At 47.6% G+C, this 16,208-nt stretch overlaps 1 protein-coding gene across 2 annotated transcripts in view; it reads left to right on the plus strand.

The window, feature by feature from the left end:
• The window catches only part of LOC106561776 (protogenin B), a 62,065-nt gene that overhangs the window by 16,415 nt on the left and 29,442 nt on the right, over window positions 1–16,208 (plus strand). For both annotated transcript variants that reach the window (XR_006757115.1, XM_045688632.1), the window contains exons 9-11: window positions 3,506–3,670; window positions 4,096–4,401; window positions 5,640–5,828. Coding sequence is in view for 1 of the 2 variants with exons in the window: in XM_045688632.1 (XP_045544588.1) it covers window positions 3,506–3,670; window positions 4,096–4,401; window positions 5,640–5,828 (660 nt within the window). In the remaining variant the exon portion in view is untranslated. The remainder of the gene's footprint in view (window positions 1–3,505; window positions 3,671–4,095; window positions 4,402–5,639; window positions 5,829–16,208) is intronic.

The raw sequence follows: 16,208 nt of genomic DNA on the forward strand, positions 1-16,208 counted from the left end.
TTTCACAAATGCGCTTTTGTTAAATCATCCCCCGTTTGGCGAAGTCGGCTGTCCTTTGTTAGGAAGAAATAGTCTTCACACAGTTCGCAACGAGCCAGGCGGCCCAAACTGCTGCATATACCCTGACTCTGTTGCAGAGGTGACACATTTTCCCTAGTTAAAAGAAATTCATGTTAGCAGGCAATATTAACTGAATATGCAGGTTTAAAAATATATACTTGTGTATTGATTTTAAGAAAGACATTGATGTTTATGGTTAGGTACACGTTGGAGCAACGACAGTCCTTTTTCGCGAATGCATCGATTATATGCAACGCAGGACAGGCTAGATAAACTAGTAATATCATCAACCATGTGTAGTTAACTGGTGATTATGATTGATTGTTTTTTATAAGATAAGTTTAATGCTAGCTAGCAACTTACCTTGGCTTCTTACTGCATTCGCGTAACAGGCAGGCTCCTCGTGGAGTGCAATGTAAAGCAGGTGGTTAGAGCGTTGGACTAGTTAACCGTAAGGTTGCAAGATTGAATCCCCGAGCTGACAAGGTACAAATCTGTCGTTCTGCCCCTGAACAAGGCAGTTAACCCACCGTTCCCTGGTAGGCCGTCATTGAAAATAAGAATTTGTTCTTAACTGACTTGCCTAGTTAAAAAATATTATTATTTGTTTCTTTTTTTTAATGTAAAAAATCGGAAAATCGGTGGCCAAAAATACCCGATTTGCAATTGTTATGAAAACTTGAAATCGGCCCTAATTAATCGGCCATTCCGATTAATCGGTCGACCTCTAGATCCTACATCTGTATAATGCTGACTAAGTCATCACATACTCTGTACCCTACATGAAGGCTGAAGGCAGGAGTAAAGACAGGGAGAGGGAGAAATTAGCATGTAGGGTTATAAGGATAGATGACAAAAGGAATGTCCACAAGTCACAGCTATCTGATCTCTCTAGGAAAAGAGATGATTTATCTCAAGGGACTTTCTGGTTAAAACATGATGACGATTCAAATATTGTTTGATATGTGGGCGCTCTAAAGAAATCACTGGCGAGAATAACAGAGGTGTGGAAAAGTTGTTGTTTTTCTTCATACATTCATCTTTTCTGTCCAGAAAATAATTTAATTTTAAATATGTTTTATTTTGTACCAATAGGTTACAGGCGCAAAAAGTTAACTGAGAAGTGTTGCAAATTGTGGTTGAACTTCACAATGAAGGTATTGAAAGGAGTGAAAGTGTTAGGGTTAGGCGAGTCCATCTCAATAGGCTATGGAGGCAGGCAGGGCTCTAACCTCTACGGTTCTAATAGTCTAATGTGTGACCAGCTTTCCTTGGAGGCCATCTGTTGTCGCCACGGTGAGGTCGAGGTTTAAGCAGGAAGAATGGCCAATGCTCCAAAAATAAACAACAGCCACGGTGTGCCATTGTCCACACTCAACCTTCTCAACCACACCGCTCTCGCTCTTAAAGGGACAGGGAAACCATTTTCTTTAAGCCTGATATAATGGTTTTGAAATAGGACTTACTTAATAGGTCTACTACTCCAGACCAAACAGACCTCCAAACACTTGTAATGTTAGACAAGGAGACCCTGAGGAAGGCACAGTGATGCCGAAATGTTGGTAAATACCCATTAAATTCCTGGGAGTTTATATATGGAGTGTGCGACTTTCTTTATTTTGATAGTTTATAGTTTATTCGCCATTAGTCAGCACCTCCACACAAACACATTTTTCTGGGTGTGCGCCAGCTCATGTTTTATAATCTGAAGATGATCTACAAACATTAGTTAACTGAAATTTTAAACAACAATAATTGCTGACAGTTGCTAAAAAAAACACTCTTAAAAAGGGGATGCAGACAAAAGTAAACAAAATGTTTTTCTTTAACTCACAGGTTAGGACTGTTTCAGGCCTGTGGGCAGGAAAGACATGTCGCAGGTTAGGACTGTTTGAGGCCTGTGGGCAGGAAAGACATGTCGCAGGTTAGGACTGTTTGAGGCCTGTGGGCAGGAAAAATTAACGTTTCAGGCCTGTGGGCAGGAAAGACATGTCGCAGGTTAGGACTGTTTGAGGCCTGTGGGCAGGAAAGACATGTCGCAGGTTAGGACTGTTTGAGGCCTGTGGGCAGGAAAGACATGTCGCAGGTTAGGACTGTTTGAGGCCTGTGGGCAGGAAAGACATGTCACAGGGAATGTGACTCTGCTCTGCATTAGGTCAATGTTTACAGAAAATCTGAGGGGCAAAAGAGACTATTAGCAGAAAGATTCCCCAGCAAACCAGAAACATTCCCGGAACTTTAGCTAAGATTCCCTGTAATAGTCTAAGGGACACCTACCAAAAATGTGTTGCTCCGTGACCCAGAAAACTGAACTACAACATTATGTAGATAGTATTATGAGCATGAATGATTCAAGACTTGTAAAAGTAGCCATTCTTTTTTTTCTTTATTCAAAGTTATGATATTTAGCATCAAAAACACAGTTTCACTTTGGTTACTTTTGTTGCACACTGGCTCACAGATCTTCTCGGTTAATATAAGGCCCTTTGGGCAGCTGTACTTAGCCTACAAGGGCCATCATTGCTCTTTCCTGCTAGCCAAACTAAAGACAGGTCAACGTTTGCTAGCTTACACAGCCCTCAAAATATGCAAGGGTCCCGACAACTAAATAAAATACTGTTCTGGCATCTGAGATTTTTGTTGTTGTTGCTATTTAGCGTGTTTCAACAGCTTCTTATCTTGCATTATTTTGGGATTCCTCCGGTCCGGTATGTACGTTTCTTTCTGCAAACATGGACAATGGAATGTGTGTAACAAAGGTAACCAAGATTTAACATGGCAACCTCATAATGTTGCTAGGGGAAATTACCCAAAATGAGCTACGATTTAAAAATTTTAGCTTTTTTTTAAATTTATAATATTTAATTAATTTGCTATTTTTACAAGTTGTAGATCACAAATTCTTCAACTTAATTACAATTATCTACAAAATGATGTTGCCATTTTCCAGTTCTGTTTCAAGGGTGGTGGTTCTATCTAACGTTAGGATGATAACATCCCAAAAAACATTCCAACAATGTTTTTAAATGAAATATCCGTAGAACACTATCCTAACATTAACTATAATGTTGTGCACAACATCTGTAACAACCACCCACAGAACATTCCCCAAAAGTTCTAATTAGGTTTCCAGGTAATGTAATAAGACAGTATGCTCAAAATATGTCGCAAACAAAATGTGAGAGCAACGTTCACAGAACCATTTTTGGTTTGCTGGGTAGTTTACCCAAACAGTGAATACAATTTGTTTATACACCACAGGGTTATGAAGATCTCTGGTCTTTTTTTAAATTTTTTATATCTATTTTATTCATTTTATTTCTCATTTATTTAACCAGGTCCCATTGAGGGTATTTCCCTTTTTTTAAAGGGAGCCCTACATTTTAGGCATCTTAAACATTACCTATCCAACCTATGCTTTTCATCTCCTCCCTATGCATTCCAGGACTAAACAATGAAGAGTATCAGGCAGTGATCGGCAACGACACGACCAGCTACATCATAGATGACTTGGAGCCAGCCTGGAACTACTCTTTCTACATTGTGGCCTATATGCCCATGGGAGCTAGCCGTATGTCTGACCAAGTCTGTCAACACACTCTGGAGGACGGTGAGTAGAGCCATACAAATTTGTATACTTTCTTCACACCAATAAAATATACTTGAATTGAATTGAGCAGTAGAGGACAGGGACTCAATGATTCCTGTCACTAACTCACTTCATTTGAGATAATATTGAGGTAATATTGAGGTAATATTGAGGTAATATTGAGGTAATATTGAGGTAAACGATGTGAGTCGATGTATTATTATATTACTATTTATTATATTGAATATACATATTCACTTGCATGATTTTTCAGATAGTGGCTCTTCTGAAGAAGGTTTTTACCTTGTAATGATGTTAAACAGATTATGTGATTGTTTTACCCAGTTCAGTTGATGCACTGATTGGAAGTCGCTTTGGAAAAGAGCATCTGTTAAATGACTAAAATATAATGATGTATATGATATCGCTCTTCCTGTTTCCCTCAGTACCGTTGCGTACCCCGGAGCTCAGTCTGACCAGCCACAGCCCTACAGACATCCAGGTGTCGTGGCAACCTCTGTCCACCAAACTGTCCCGTGGTAACATCTGGGCCTACCGCCTCTCCTACCGCACGGCTGCAGACGCCACGGTTTTGTCTGTGGAGCTGGCCCAGAACAACACCCAGTACCTCCTGGGAGACCTTCAGCCTGATACCATCTACCTTCTCCGGATCGCTGCAGCCACCAGGGTGGGGTGGTGTGAAGCCTCCTCCTGGACCTCCCACCGCACTCCCAAAACCTCCATTAATAAAGGTAACTAATATCACAGCCTAACCCAATACCTCCATTAATAATGGTAACTAATATCACAGCCTAACCCAATACCTCCATTAATAATGGTAACTAATATCACAGCCTAACCCAATACCTCCATTAATAATGGTAACTAATATCACAGCCTAACCCTAACCCAATACCTCCATTAATAATGGTAACTAATATCACAGCCTAACCCAATACCTCCATTAATAATGGTAACTAATATCACAGCCTAACCCTAACCCAATACCTCCATTAATAATGGTAACTAATATCACAGCCTAACCCAATACCTCCATTAATAATGGTAACTAATATCACAGCCTAACCCAATACCTCCATTAATAATGGTAACTAATATCACAGCCTAACCCAATACCTCCATTAATAATGGTAACTAATATCACAGCCTAACCCAAAACCTCCATTAATAATGGTAACTAATATCACACCCTAACCCTAACCCAATACCTCCATTAATAATGGTAACTAATATCACAGCCTAACCCAATACCTCCATTAATAATGGTAACTAATATCACAGCCTAACCCAAAACCTCCATTAATAATGGTAACTAATATCACACCCTAACCCAATACCTCCATTAATAATGGTAACTAATATCACAGCCTAACCCTAACCCAATACCTCCATTAATAATGGTAACTAATATCACAGCCTAACCCAAAACCTCCATTAATAATGGTAACTAATATCACACCCTAACCCAATACCTCCATTAATAATGGTAACTAATATCACAGCCTAACCCTAACCCAATACCTCCATTAATAATGGTAACTAATATCACAGCCTAACCCAATACCTCCATTAATAATGGTAACTAATATCACAGCCTAACCCAATACCTCCATTAATAATGGTAACAGGAAATCTGATAGGCTAAAGTACAGGGCAGGGAAAAGGCAAAAAGGCGTTGTTAGTTTTTGCCTGCCTCACTATCATACAAAGGAGGAGTAAATCACGGGAAAAACAGAGCTCAGACAGACGTGTGTCACAAAACAAACAATACCTCACAGTGATGGGGTGTAAAGAACTGAACTAAATAGTGTGTGATAATGACATATAGGTGTGTGAACAGGTGATTAGAATTTAGGTGATTGGGATCTGGAGAGTGAGCTGCGTTCAGGGGATCTATGTGTTTGAGTGGTGCCAGTATGTGTCCTTCATCATCCTCTTCATACCGACTCTCCTTCCTGTGTCCCCACAGTGCCACCAGCCCCACTGCTACAGCAACTGGAGCCTCTCAACTGCACCTCCATCTTGGTTCGTTGGCAGCCATCTCCAGGCTCCGTGGTCGTCCAGGGTTACCGGCTCTGTTACCATGAGGAGGGTCAACCAGAACAGCCCTCCATCCAGCTCCAGCCTGAGGACACAGAATACACCATCAGTGGCCTGGGTGAGTGATAGTTACAGTAGGTATAGATTCCCACAGGGGGACCAGTACGGGGGAAGAAAAAAAAAATGAAATGGATGCATTCACTAGTGTAAGTCGCTCTGGATAAGAGCGTCTGCTAAATGACTAAAATGTAAATGTAAATGTATAGATTGGGTATAGGCGGGTATAGATTGGGTATAGGTATAGATTGGGTATAGATATAGGTTATATTTTATTTTATTTTTTTAAAATGTTACCTTTATTTAACCAGGTAGGCTAGTTGAAAACAAGTTCTCATTTGCAACTGTGACCTGGCCAAGATAAAGCATAGCAATTCGACACATACAACAACAGAGAGTTACACATGGAATAAACAAAACATACAGTCAATAATACAGTAGAACAAAAGAAAACAATAAGTCTATATACAGTGAGTGCAAATGAGGTAAGATAAGGGAGTTAAGGCAATAAATAGGCCATGGTGGTGAAGTAATTTCAATATAGCAATTAAACACTGGAATGGTAGATGTGCAGAAGATGAATGTGTAAGTAGAGATACTGGGGTGCAAAGGAGCAAGATAAATAAATAAATACAGCATGGGGATGGGCTATGTACAGGTGCAGTGATCTGTGATTGGGTATAGGTGGTATAGATATAGATTGGGTATAGGTATAGATTGGGTACAGGTGGGTATAGGTATAGATTGGGTATAGGTGGGTATAGGTATAGATTGGGTATAGATGGGTATAAGTATAGATTGGGTATAGGTGGGTATAAATATAGATTGGGTATAGGCGGGTATAGACATAGATTGGGTATAGATATAGATTGGGTACAGGTGGGTATCGATATAGATTGGGAATAGACATAGATTGGGTATAGGTGGGTATAGATATAGATTTTGTAAATACATAGATTGGGTATAGTATAGGTGGGTATAAGTATAGATTTGGTATAGATTGGGAACAGGTGGGTATAAGTATAGATTTTGGTATAGACATAGATTGGGTATAAGTAAAGATTGGGTATAGGCGGGTATAGATATAGATGGGTATAAGTAAAGATTGGGTATAGGTGGGTATAGATATAGATTGGGTACAGGTGGGTATAGGTATAGATTGGGTGTAGGCGGGTATAGATATAGATTGGGTATAGGTCAAGATTGGGTATAGATTGGGAACAGGTGGGTATAGGTATAGATTGGGTTTAGGTATAGATTGGGTATAGGCGGGTATAGACATAGATTGGGTATAGACATAGATTGGGTATAGATGGGTATAAGTATAGATTGGGTATAACTATAGATTGGGTATAGGTATAGATGGGTATAAGTATAGATTGGGTATAGGCGGGTGTAGACATAGATTGGGTATAGACATAGATTGGGTATAGACATAGATTGGGTATAGATATAGATTGGGTATAAGTATAGATTGGGTATAGGTGGGCATAGATATAGATTGGGTATAGACATAGATTGGATGTAGGTGGTTAAAAGTATAGATTGGGTATAGGTGGGTGTGGGTATAGATTGGGTATAGGTGGGTATAGTTATAGGTGGGTATAGTTATAGATTGGGTATAGATTGGGAAAAGATGGGTATAAGTAAAGATTGGGTATATGTGGGTATAAGTATAGGTGGGTATAGATATAGATTGGGTATAGATGGGTATAAGTAAAGATTGGGTATATGTGGGTATAGGTGGGTATAGATATAGACAGTTTGGGTATAGGTGGGTATAGATATAGATTGGGTTTAAACATAGATTGGGTATAGGTGGGTATAGGTATAGATTGGGTATAGGTGGGTATAGACATAGATTGGGTATAAACATAGATTGGGTATAGGTGGGTATAGATATAGATTGGGTATAAACATAGATTGGGTATAGGTGGGTGTAAGTATACATTTTGGTGTAGGCGGGTATAAGTATAGGTGGGTACAAGTATAGGCGGGTGTGGGTATAGATTGGGTATAGGTGGGTATAGTTATAGATTGGGTATAGGTGGGTATAAGTATAGATTGGGTATAGTTATAGATTGGGTATAGGTGGGTATAAGTATAGATTGGGTATAGGTGGGTGTAAGTATACATTTTGGTATAGGCGGGTGTAGATATAGATTGGGTATAGACATAGATTGGGTATAGATATAGATTGGGTATAGGTGGGCATAGATATAGATTGGGTATAGACATAGATTGGATGTAGGTGGGTAAAAGTATAGATTGGGTATAGGTGGGTGTGGGTATAGATTGGGTATAGGTGGGTATAGATATAGATTCGGTATAAACATAGATTGGGTATAGGTGGGTGTAAGTATAGGTAGGTATAGATATAGATTGGGTATAGATATAGATTGGGTATAGGTATAGATTGGGTATAGGTATAGATTGGGTGAAGGTGGGTGTAGAACTCCAGCTTGAGGACACAGAATGAAACGTCAGTGGCCTGGGGAGTTTCTGGCTCCTGTGTAGTTGTGAAACATCAGTGGCCTGGGGAGTTTCTGGCTCCTGTGTAGTTGTGAAACATCAGTGGCCTGGGGAGTTTCTGGCTCCTGTGTAGTTGTGAAACATCAGTGGCCTGGGGAGTTTCTGGCTCCTGTGTAGTTGTGAAACATCAGTGGCCTGGGGAGTTTCTGGCTCCTGTGTAGTTTTTGAACATCAGTGGCCTGGGGAGTTTCTGGCTCCTGTGTAGTTGTGAAACATCAGTGGCCTGGGGAGTTTCTGGCTCCTGTGTAGTTGTGAAACATCAGTGGCCTGGGGAGTTTCTGGCTCCTGTGTAGTTGTGAAACATCAGTGGCCTGGGGAGTTTCTGGCTCCTGTGTAGTTGTGAAACATCAGTGGCCTGGGGAGTTTCTGGCTCCTGTGTAGTTGTAAAACATCAGTGGCCTGGGGAGTTTCTGGCTCCTGTGTAGTTGTGAAACATCAGTGGCCTGGGGAGTTTCTGGCTCCTGTGTAGTTGTGAAACATCAGTGGCCTGGGGAGTTTCTGGCTCCTGTGTAGTTGTGAAACATCAGTGGCCTGGGGAGTTTCTGGCTCCTGTGTAGTTGTGAAACATCAGTGGCCTGGGGAGTTTCTGGCTCCTGTGTAGTTGTGAAACATCAGTGGCCTGGGGAGTTTCTGGCTCCTGTGTAGTTGTGAAACATCAGTGGCCTGGGGAGTTTCTGGCTCCTGTGTAGTTGTGAAACATCAGTGGCCTGGGGAGTTTCTGGCTCCTGTGTAGTTGTGAAACATCAGGGAGGGAGTGGGGGAGGGGCTTATTTTGTATATGCACTGACATCTTTTAATGTGTTCTTGCTCTTTCTCTCCGTCCGTGCCCGAACAGTACGGCCTGACCCTTGTTTCCTAAACAGACGTCCCTCTACTCCCCAGCCCCCCCCTCTCCATCCCTATCCTGGTCCTGTGTGTGCTGTCTTACCAACTCTTTGTGGTCATTGTCACATTTGGCATCACGATGGTCCCTGTCCAGTCCCCTCCGCAGTGTCTCTCCATTCCCTCTCCCAGTATTGTGTAAGCAGCAAAGCCTCCAAGGGGTTATGGCCCAGAGGTCAGGGTCCAGATGTTCTTCCCACCACCGTTTCCCATGGATCTCATCCATGTCTTGCATACGTTATCCCTGGCTATTGTGCTATCGCCCCTGGGCCAGAGCTGGCCTATGGCACCCTGACCACCAACCCCCTCCTCCGACACCTTGACTAGCACCCGATCTCCAGCAGGATGGGGGTGGTTACCACCTCACCCCACGGCCCCCTGGGACTGGCCAGAGCTAGACAGACAAAGGACCTATGGTCTTGAGACAGTGGACTTGGATATAGAGAATTGCACTGTCTGTCCCCTATTTCACAATGGCCTCTGTGATACCCGAGGGTTGTGGGTTCGATTCCCCACGGGGGACCAGTATGGAAATGTATGCACTCACTACTGTAGTGGCTCTGGATCAGAGAGTCTGCTAAATGACTCACTACTGTAGTGGCTCTGGATCAGAGAGTCTGCTAAATGACTCACTACTCTAAGTGGCTCTGAATCAGAGAGTCTGTTAAATGACTCACTACTGTAGTGGCTCTGGATCAGAGAGTCTGCTAAATGACTCACTACTGTAGTGGCTCTGGATCAGAGAGTCTGCTAAATGACTCACTACTGTAGTGGCTCTGAATCAGAGAGTCTGTTAAATGACTCACTACTGTAGTGGCTCTGGATCAGAGAGTCTGCTAAATGACTCACTACTGTAGTGGCTCTGGATCAGAGAGTCTGCTAAATGACTCACCACTGTAAGTGGCTATGGATCAGAGAGTCTGCTAAATGACTCACTACTCTAAGTGGCTCTGAATCAGAGAGTCTGTTAAATGACTCACTACTGTAGTGGCTCTGGATCAGAGAGTCTGCTAAATGACTCACTACTGTAGTGGCTCTGGATCAGAAAGTCTGCTAAATGACTCCCTACTGATTCACATGTAAATGGTGTCCAACAGATGCAGAGGAGTGCATGTGGTTGTGCTATAGTCCCTAGACTGATAGAGATCAGATAGACCTTTGACCTTTATTTAACTAGGCAAGTCAGTTAAGAACAAATTCTTATTTACAATGACGGCCTACCGGGGAACAGTGGGTTAACTGCCTTGTTCAGGGGCAGAACGACAGAATTATACCTTGTCAGCTCAGGGATTCGATCTAGCAACCTTTCGGTTACTGACCCTCCACTCTAACCACTAGGCTACCTGCCTGCCCTCCACTCTAACCACTAGGCTACCTGCCTCCCCTCCACTCTAACCACTAGGCTACCTGCCGCCTCTCCACTCTAACCACTAGGCTACCTGCCGCCCCTCCACTCTAACCACTAGGCTACCTGCCGTCCCTCCACTCTAACCACTAGGCTACCTGCCGCCCCTCCACTCTAACCACTAGGCTACCTGCCTCCCCTCCACTCTAACCACAAGGCTACCTGCCTCCCCTCCACTCTAACCACTAGGCTACCTGCCGTCCCTCCACTCTAACCACTAGGCTACCTGCCTCCCCTCCACTCTAACCACTAGGCTACCTGCCGCCCCTCCACTCTAACCGCTAGGCTACCTGCCTCCCCTCCACTCTAACCACTAGGCTACCTGCCGCCTCTCCACTCTAACCACTAGGCTACCTGCCGCCCCTCCACTCTAACCACTAGGCTACCTGCCGTCCCTCCACTCTAACCACTAGGCTACCTGCCGCCCCTCCACTCTAACCACTAGTCTACCTGCTGTCCCTCCACTCTAACCACAAGGCTACCTGCCTCCCCTCCACTCTAACCACTAGGCTACCTGCCGCCCCTCCACTCTAACCACTAGGCTACCTGCCTCCCCTTCACTCTAACCACTAGGCTACCTGCCTCCCCTCCACTCTAACCACTAGGCTACCTGCCGCCCCTCCACTCCACTCTAACCATTTGGCTACCTGCTGCCCCTCCACTCTAACCACTAGGCTACCTGCCGCCCCTCCACTCTAACCACTAGGCTACCTGCCGTCCCTCCACTCTAACCACTAGGCTACCTGCCTCCCCTCCACTCTAACCACTAGGCTACCTGCCGCCCCTCCACTCTAACCACTAGACTACCTGCCGCCCCTCCACTCTAACCACTAGGCTACCTGCCGCCCCTCCACTCTAACCACTAGGCTGTCCCCGTCAGATAGATGTGATTAGATCTCAATCTAGGCTTTTAACAGTTAAAGGATTTATCTGGAAGTAAGTTAACAGATTTATCTATAAGGAATCAAAAGTGTTAAATGTTATGTTCATGATGACATTAGTTGAAGTTACATACTAGGTAAATGCCTCAATACTAGTATCCTTTCTTGTTCGTAACCCTTCCTCCAGGCCTAGCCTATATGTTGAAGGGTAAGATAGTGGCAGTTGGGGGGGAAATCCTTTGTATCTTTCCAAGTTGAAGGGTAAAGACGGTCCCCCCCCCCCTTTGCCCTCAGAACAGCCTCAACTCGTCAGGACATGGACTCTACAAGGTGTCGAAAGCGTTCCTCAGGGATGCTGGCCCATGTTGACTCCAATGCTTCCCACAGTTGTGTCAAGTTTGCTGGATGTCCTTTGGGTGGTGGATCATTCTTGATACACACAGGATACTGTTAAGAGTGAAAAACCCAGCAGCGTTGCAGTTCTTGACATCCTCAAACCGGTGCGCCTGGCACCTACTACCATACGCTGTTCAAAGGCACTTAAATATTTTTCACCCTCGGAATGGTACACAATCCATGTCTCAATTGTCTCAAGGCTTAAAAATCCTTCTTTAACCCGTCTCCTCCCCTTCATCTACACTGATTGAAGTGGATTTAACAAGTGACATCAATAAGGGGTCATAGCTTTCACCTGGTCAGTCTATGTCATGGAAAGAGCAGGCATTCTTAATGTTTTGTACCCTCAGTGTATGTGTCCAAATTGAAAAGGTCATTTGAGTGGACAACCATTTCTATGGTATATATTATATCTGTCCAAGGTGGAAGGTAGATAGAAGGGTGGAGGGGCAGCCAGGTGGAGGGGCAGCCAGGTAGAAGGGTGGAGGGGCAGCCAGGTGGAGGGGCAGCCAGGTGGAGGGGCAGCCAGGTAGAAGGGTGGAGGGGCAGCCAGGTAGAAGGCTGGAGGGGCAGCCAGGTGGAAGGGTAGATAGAAGGCTGGAGGGGCAGCCAGGTGGAAGGGTAGATAGAAGGGTGGAGGGGCAGCCAGGTGGAAGGGTAGATAGAAGGCTGGAGGGGCAGCCAGGTGGAAGGGTAGATAGAAGGGTGGAGGGGCAGCCAGGTGGAAGGGTAGATAGAAGGGTGGAGGGGCAGCCAGGTGGAAGGGTAGATAGAAGGGTGGAGGGGCAGCCAGGTGGAAGGGTAGATAGAAGGCTGGAGGGGCAGCCAGGTGGAAGGGTAGATAGAAGGCTGGAGGGGCAGCCAGGTGGAAGGGTAGATAGAAGGGTGGAGGGGCAGCCAGGTGGAAGGGTAGATAGAAGGGTGGAGGGGCAGCCAGGTGGAAGGGTAGATAGAAGGGTGGAGGGGCAGCCAGGTGGAAGGGTAGATAGAAGGGTGGAGGGGCAGCCAGGTGGAAGGGTAGATAGAAGGGTGGAGGGGCAGCCAGGTGGAAGGGTAGATAGAAGGGTGGAGGGGCAGCCAGGTGGAAGGGTAGATAGAAGGGTGGAGGGGCAGCCAGGTGGAAGGGTAGATGGAAGGGTAGATAGAAGGGTGGAGGGGCAGCCTGGTGGAAGGGTAGATGGAAGGGTAGATAGAAGGGTGGAGGGGCAGCCAGGTGGAAGGGTAGATAGAAGGGTGGAGGGGCAGCCAGGTGGAAGGGTAGATAGAAGGGTGGAGGGCAGCCAGGTGGAAGGGTAGATAGAAGGGTGGAGGGGCAGCCAGGTGGAAGGGTAGATAGAAGGGTGGAGGGGCAGCCAGGTGGAAGGGTAGATAGAAGGGTGGAGGGGCAGCCAGGTGGAAGGGTAGATGGAAGGGTGGAGGGGCAGCCAGGTGGAAGGGTAGATAGAAGGGTGGAGGGGCAGCCAGGTGGAAGGGTAGATAGAAGGGTGGAGGGGCAGCCAGGTGGAAGGGTAGATAGAAGGGTGGAGGGGCAGCCAGGTGGAAGGGTAGATGGAAGGGTAGATGGAGGGGCAGCCTGGTGGAAGGGTAGATGGAAGGGTAGATAGAAGGGTGGAGGGGCAGCCTGGTGGAAGGGTAGATGGAAGGGTAGATAGAAGGGTGGAGGGGGCAGCCTGGTGGAAGGGTAGATGGAAGGGTGGAGGGGCAGCCAGGTGGAAGGGTAGATGGAAGGGTAGATAGAAGGGTGGAGGGGCAGCCTGGTGGAAGGGTAGATGGAAGGGTGGAGGGGCAGCCAGGTGGAAGGGTAGATGGAAGGGTAGATAGAAGGGTGGAGGGGCAGCCAGGTGGAAGGGTAGATGGAAGGGTAGATAGAAGGGTGGAGGGGCAGCCAGGTGGAAGGGTAGATAGAAGGGTGGAGGGGCAGCCAGGTGGAAGGGTAGATAGAAGGGTGGAGGGGCAGCCAGGTGGAAGGGTAGATGGAAGGGTAGATAGAAGGGTGGAGGGGCAGCCAGGTGGAAGGGTAGATAGAAGGGTGGAGGGGCAGCCAGGTGGAAGGGTAGATGGAAGGGTAGATAGAAGGGTGGAGGGGCAGCCAGGTGGAAGGGTAGATGGAAGGGTAGATAGAAGGGTGGAGGGGCAGCCAGGTGGAAGGGTAGATAGAAGGGTGGAGGGGCAGCCAGGTGGAAGGGTAGATAGAAGGGTGGAGGGGCAGCCAGGTGGAAGGGTAGATGGAAGGGTAGATAGAAGGGTGGAGGGGCAGCCAGGTGGAAGGGTAGATGGAAGGGTAGATAGAAGGGTGGAGGGGCAGCCAGGTGGAAGGGTAGATAGAAGGGTGGAGGGGCAGCCAGGTGGAAGGGTAGATAGAAGGGTGGAGGGGCAGCCAGGTGGAAGGGTAGATAGAAGGGTGGAGGGGCAGCCAGGTGGAAGGGTAGATAGAAGGGTGGAGGGGCAGCCAGGTGGAAGGGTAGATAGAAGGGTGGAGGGGCAGCCAGGTGGAAGGGTAGATAGAAGGGTGGAGGGGCAGCCAGGTGGAAGGGTAGATAGAAGGGTGGAGGGGCAGCCAGGTGGAAGGGTAGATAGAAGGGTGGAGGGGCAGCCAGGTGGAAGGGTAGATAGAAGGGTGGAGGGGCAGCCAGGTGGAAGGGTAGATAGAAGGGTGGAGGGGCAGCCAGGTGGAAGGGTAGATAGAAGGGTGGAGGGGCAGCCAGGTGGAAGGGTAGATAGAAGGGTGGAGGGGCAGCCAGGTGGAAGGGTAGATAGAAGGGTGGAGGGGCAGCCAGGTGGAAGGGTAGATAGAAGGGTGGAGGGGCAGCCAGGTGGAAGGGTAGATAGAAGGGTGGAGGGGCAGCCAGGTGGAAGGGTAGATAGAAGGCTGGAGGGGCAGCCAGGTGGAAGGGTAGATAGAAGGCTGGAGGGGCAGCCAGGTGGAAGGGTAGATAGAAGGGTGGAGGGGCAGCCAGGTGGAAGGGTAGATAGAAGGGTGGAGGGGCAGCCAGGTGGAAGGGTAGATGGAAGGGTAGATAGAAGGGTGGAGGGGCAGCCAGGTGGAAGGGTAGATGGAAGGGTGGAGGGGCAGCCAGGTGGAAGGGTAGATAGAAGGGTGGAGGGGCAGCCAGGTGGAAGGGTAGATAGAAGGGTGGAGGGGCAGCCAGGTGGAAGGGTAGATAGAAGGGTGGAGGGGCAGCCAGGTGGAAGGGTAGATAGAAGGGTGGAGGGGCAGCCAGGTGGAAGGGTAGATAGAAGGGTGGAGGGGCAGCCAGGTGGAAGGGTAGATAGAAGGGTGGAGGGGCAGCCAGGTGGAAGGGTAGATGGAAGGGTAGATAGAAGGGTGGAGGGGCAGCCAGGTGGAAGGGTAGATAGAAGGGTGGAGGGGCAGCCAGGTGGAAGGGTAGATAGAAGGGTGGAGGGGCAGCCAGGTGGAAGGGTAGAAGGTAGATAGAAGGGTGGAGGGGCAGCCAGGTGGAAGGGTAGATAGAAGGGTGGAGGGGCAGCCAGGTGGAAGGGTAGATAGAAGGGTGGAGGGGCAGCCAGGTGGAAGGGTAGATAGAAGGGTGGAGGGGCAGCCAGGTGGAAGGGTAGATAGAAGGGTGGAGGGGCAGCCAGGTGGAAGGGTAGATAGAAGGGTGGAGGGGCAGCCAGGTGGAAGGGTAGATAGAAGGGTGGAGGGGCAGCCAGGTGGAAGGGTAGATAGAAGGGTGGAGGGGCAGCCAGGTGGAAGGGTAGATAGAAGGGTGGAGGGGCAGCCAGGTGGAAGGGTAGATAGAAGGGTGGAGGGGCAGCCAGGTGGAAGGGTAGATAGAAGGCTGGAGGGGCAGCCAGGTGGAAGGGTAGATAGAAGGGTGGAGGGGCAGCCAGGTGGAAGGGTAGATAGAAGGGTGGAGGGGCAGCCAGGTGGAAGGGTAGATAGAAGGGTGGAGGGGCAGCCAGGTGGAAGGGTAGATAGAAGGGTGGAGGGGCAGCCAGGTGGAAGGGTAGATGGAAGGGTAGATAGAAGGGTGGAGGGGCAGCCAGGTGGAAGGGTAGATAGAAGGGTGGAGGGGCAGCCAGGTGGAAGGGTAGATGGAAGGGTAGATAGAAGGGTGGAGGGGCAGCCAGGGGGTGGAAGGGTAGATAGAAGGGTGGAGGGGCAGCCAGGTGGAAGGGTAGATGGAAGGGTGGAGGGGCAGCCAGGTGGAAGGGTAGATAGAAGGGTGGAGGGGCAGCCAGGTGGAAGGGTAGATAGAAGGGTGGAGGGGCAGCCAGGTGGAAGGGTAGATAGAAGGGTGGAGGGGCAGCCAGGTGGAAGGGTAGATAGAAGGGTGGAGGGGCAGCCAGGTGGAAGGGTAGATAGAAGGGTGGAGGGGCAGCC

This window comes from Salmo salar, chromosome ssa10, assembly GCF_905237065.1.
Source record: "Salmo salar chromosome ssa10, Ssal_v3.1, whole genome shotgun sequence".
Taxonomy (NCBI): Eukaryota; Metazoa; Chordata; class Actinopteri; order Salmoniformes; family Salmonidae; genus Salmo; species Salmo salar.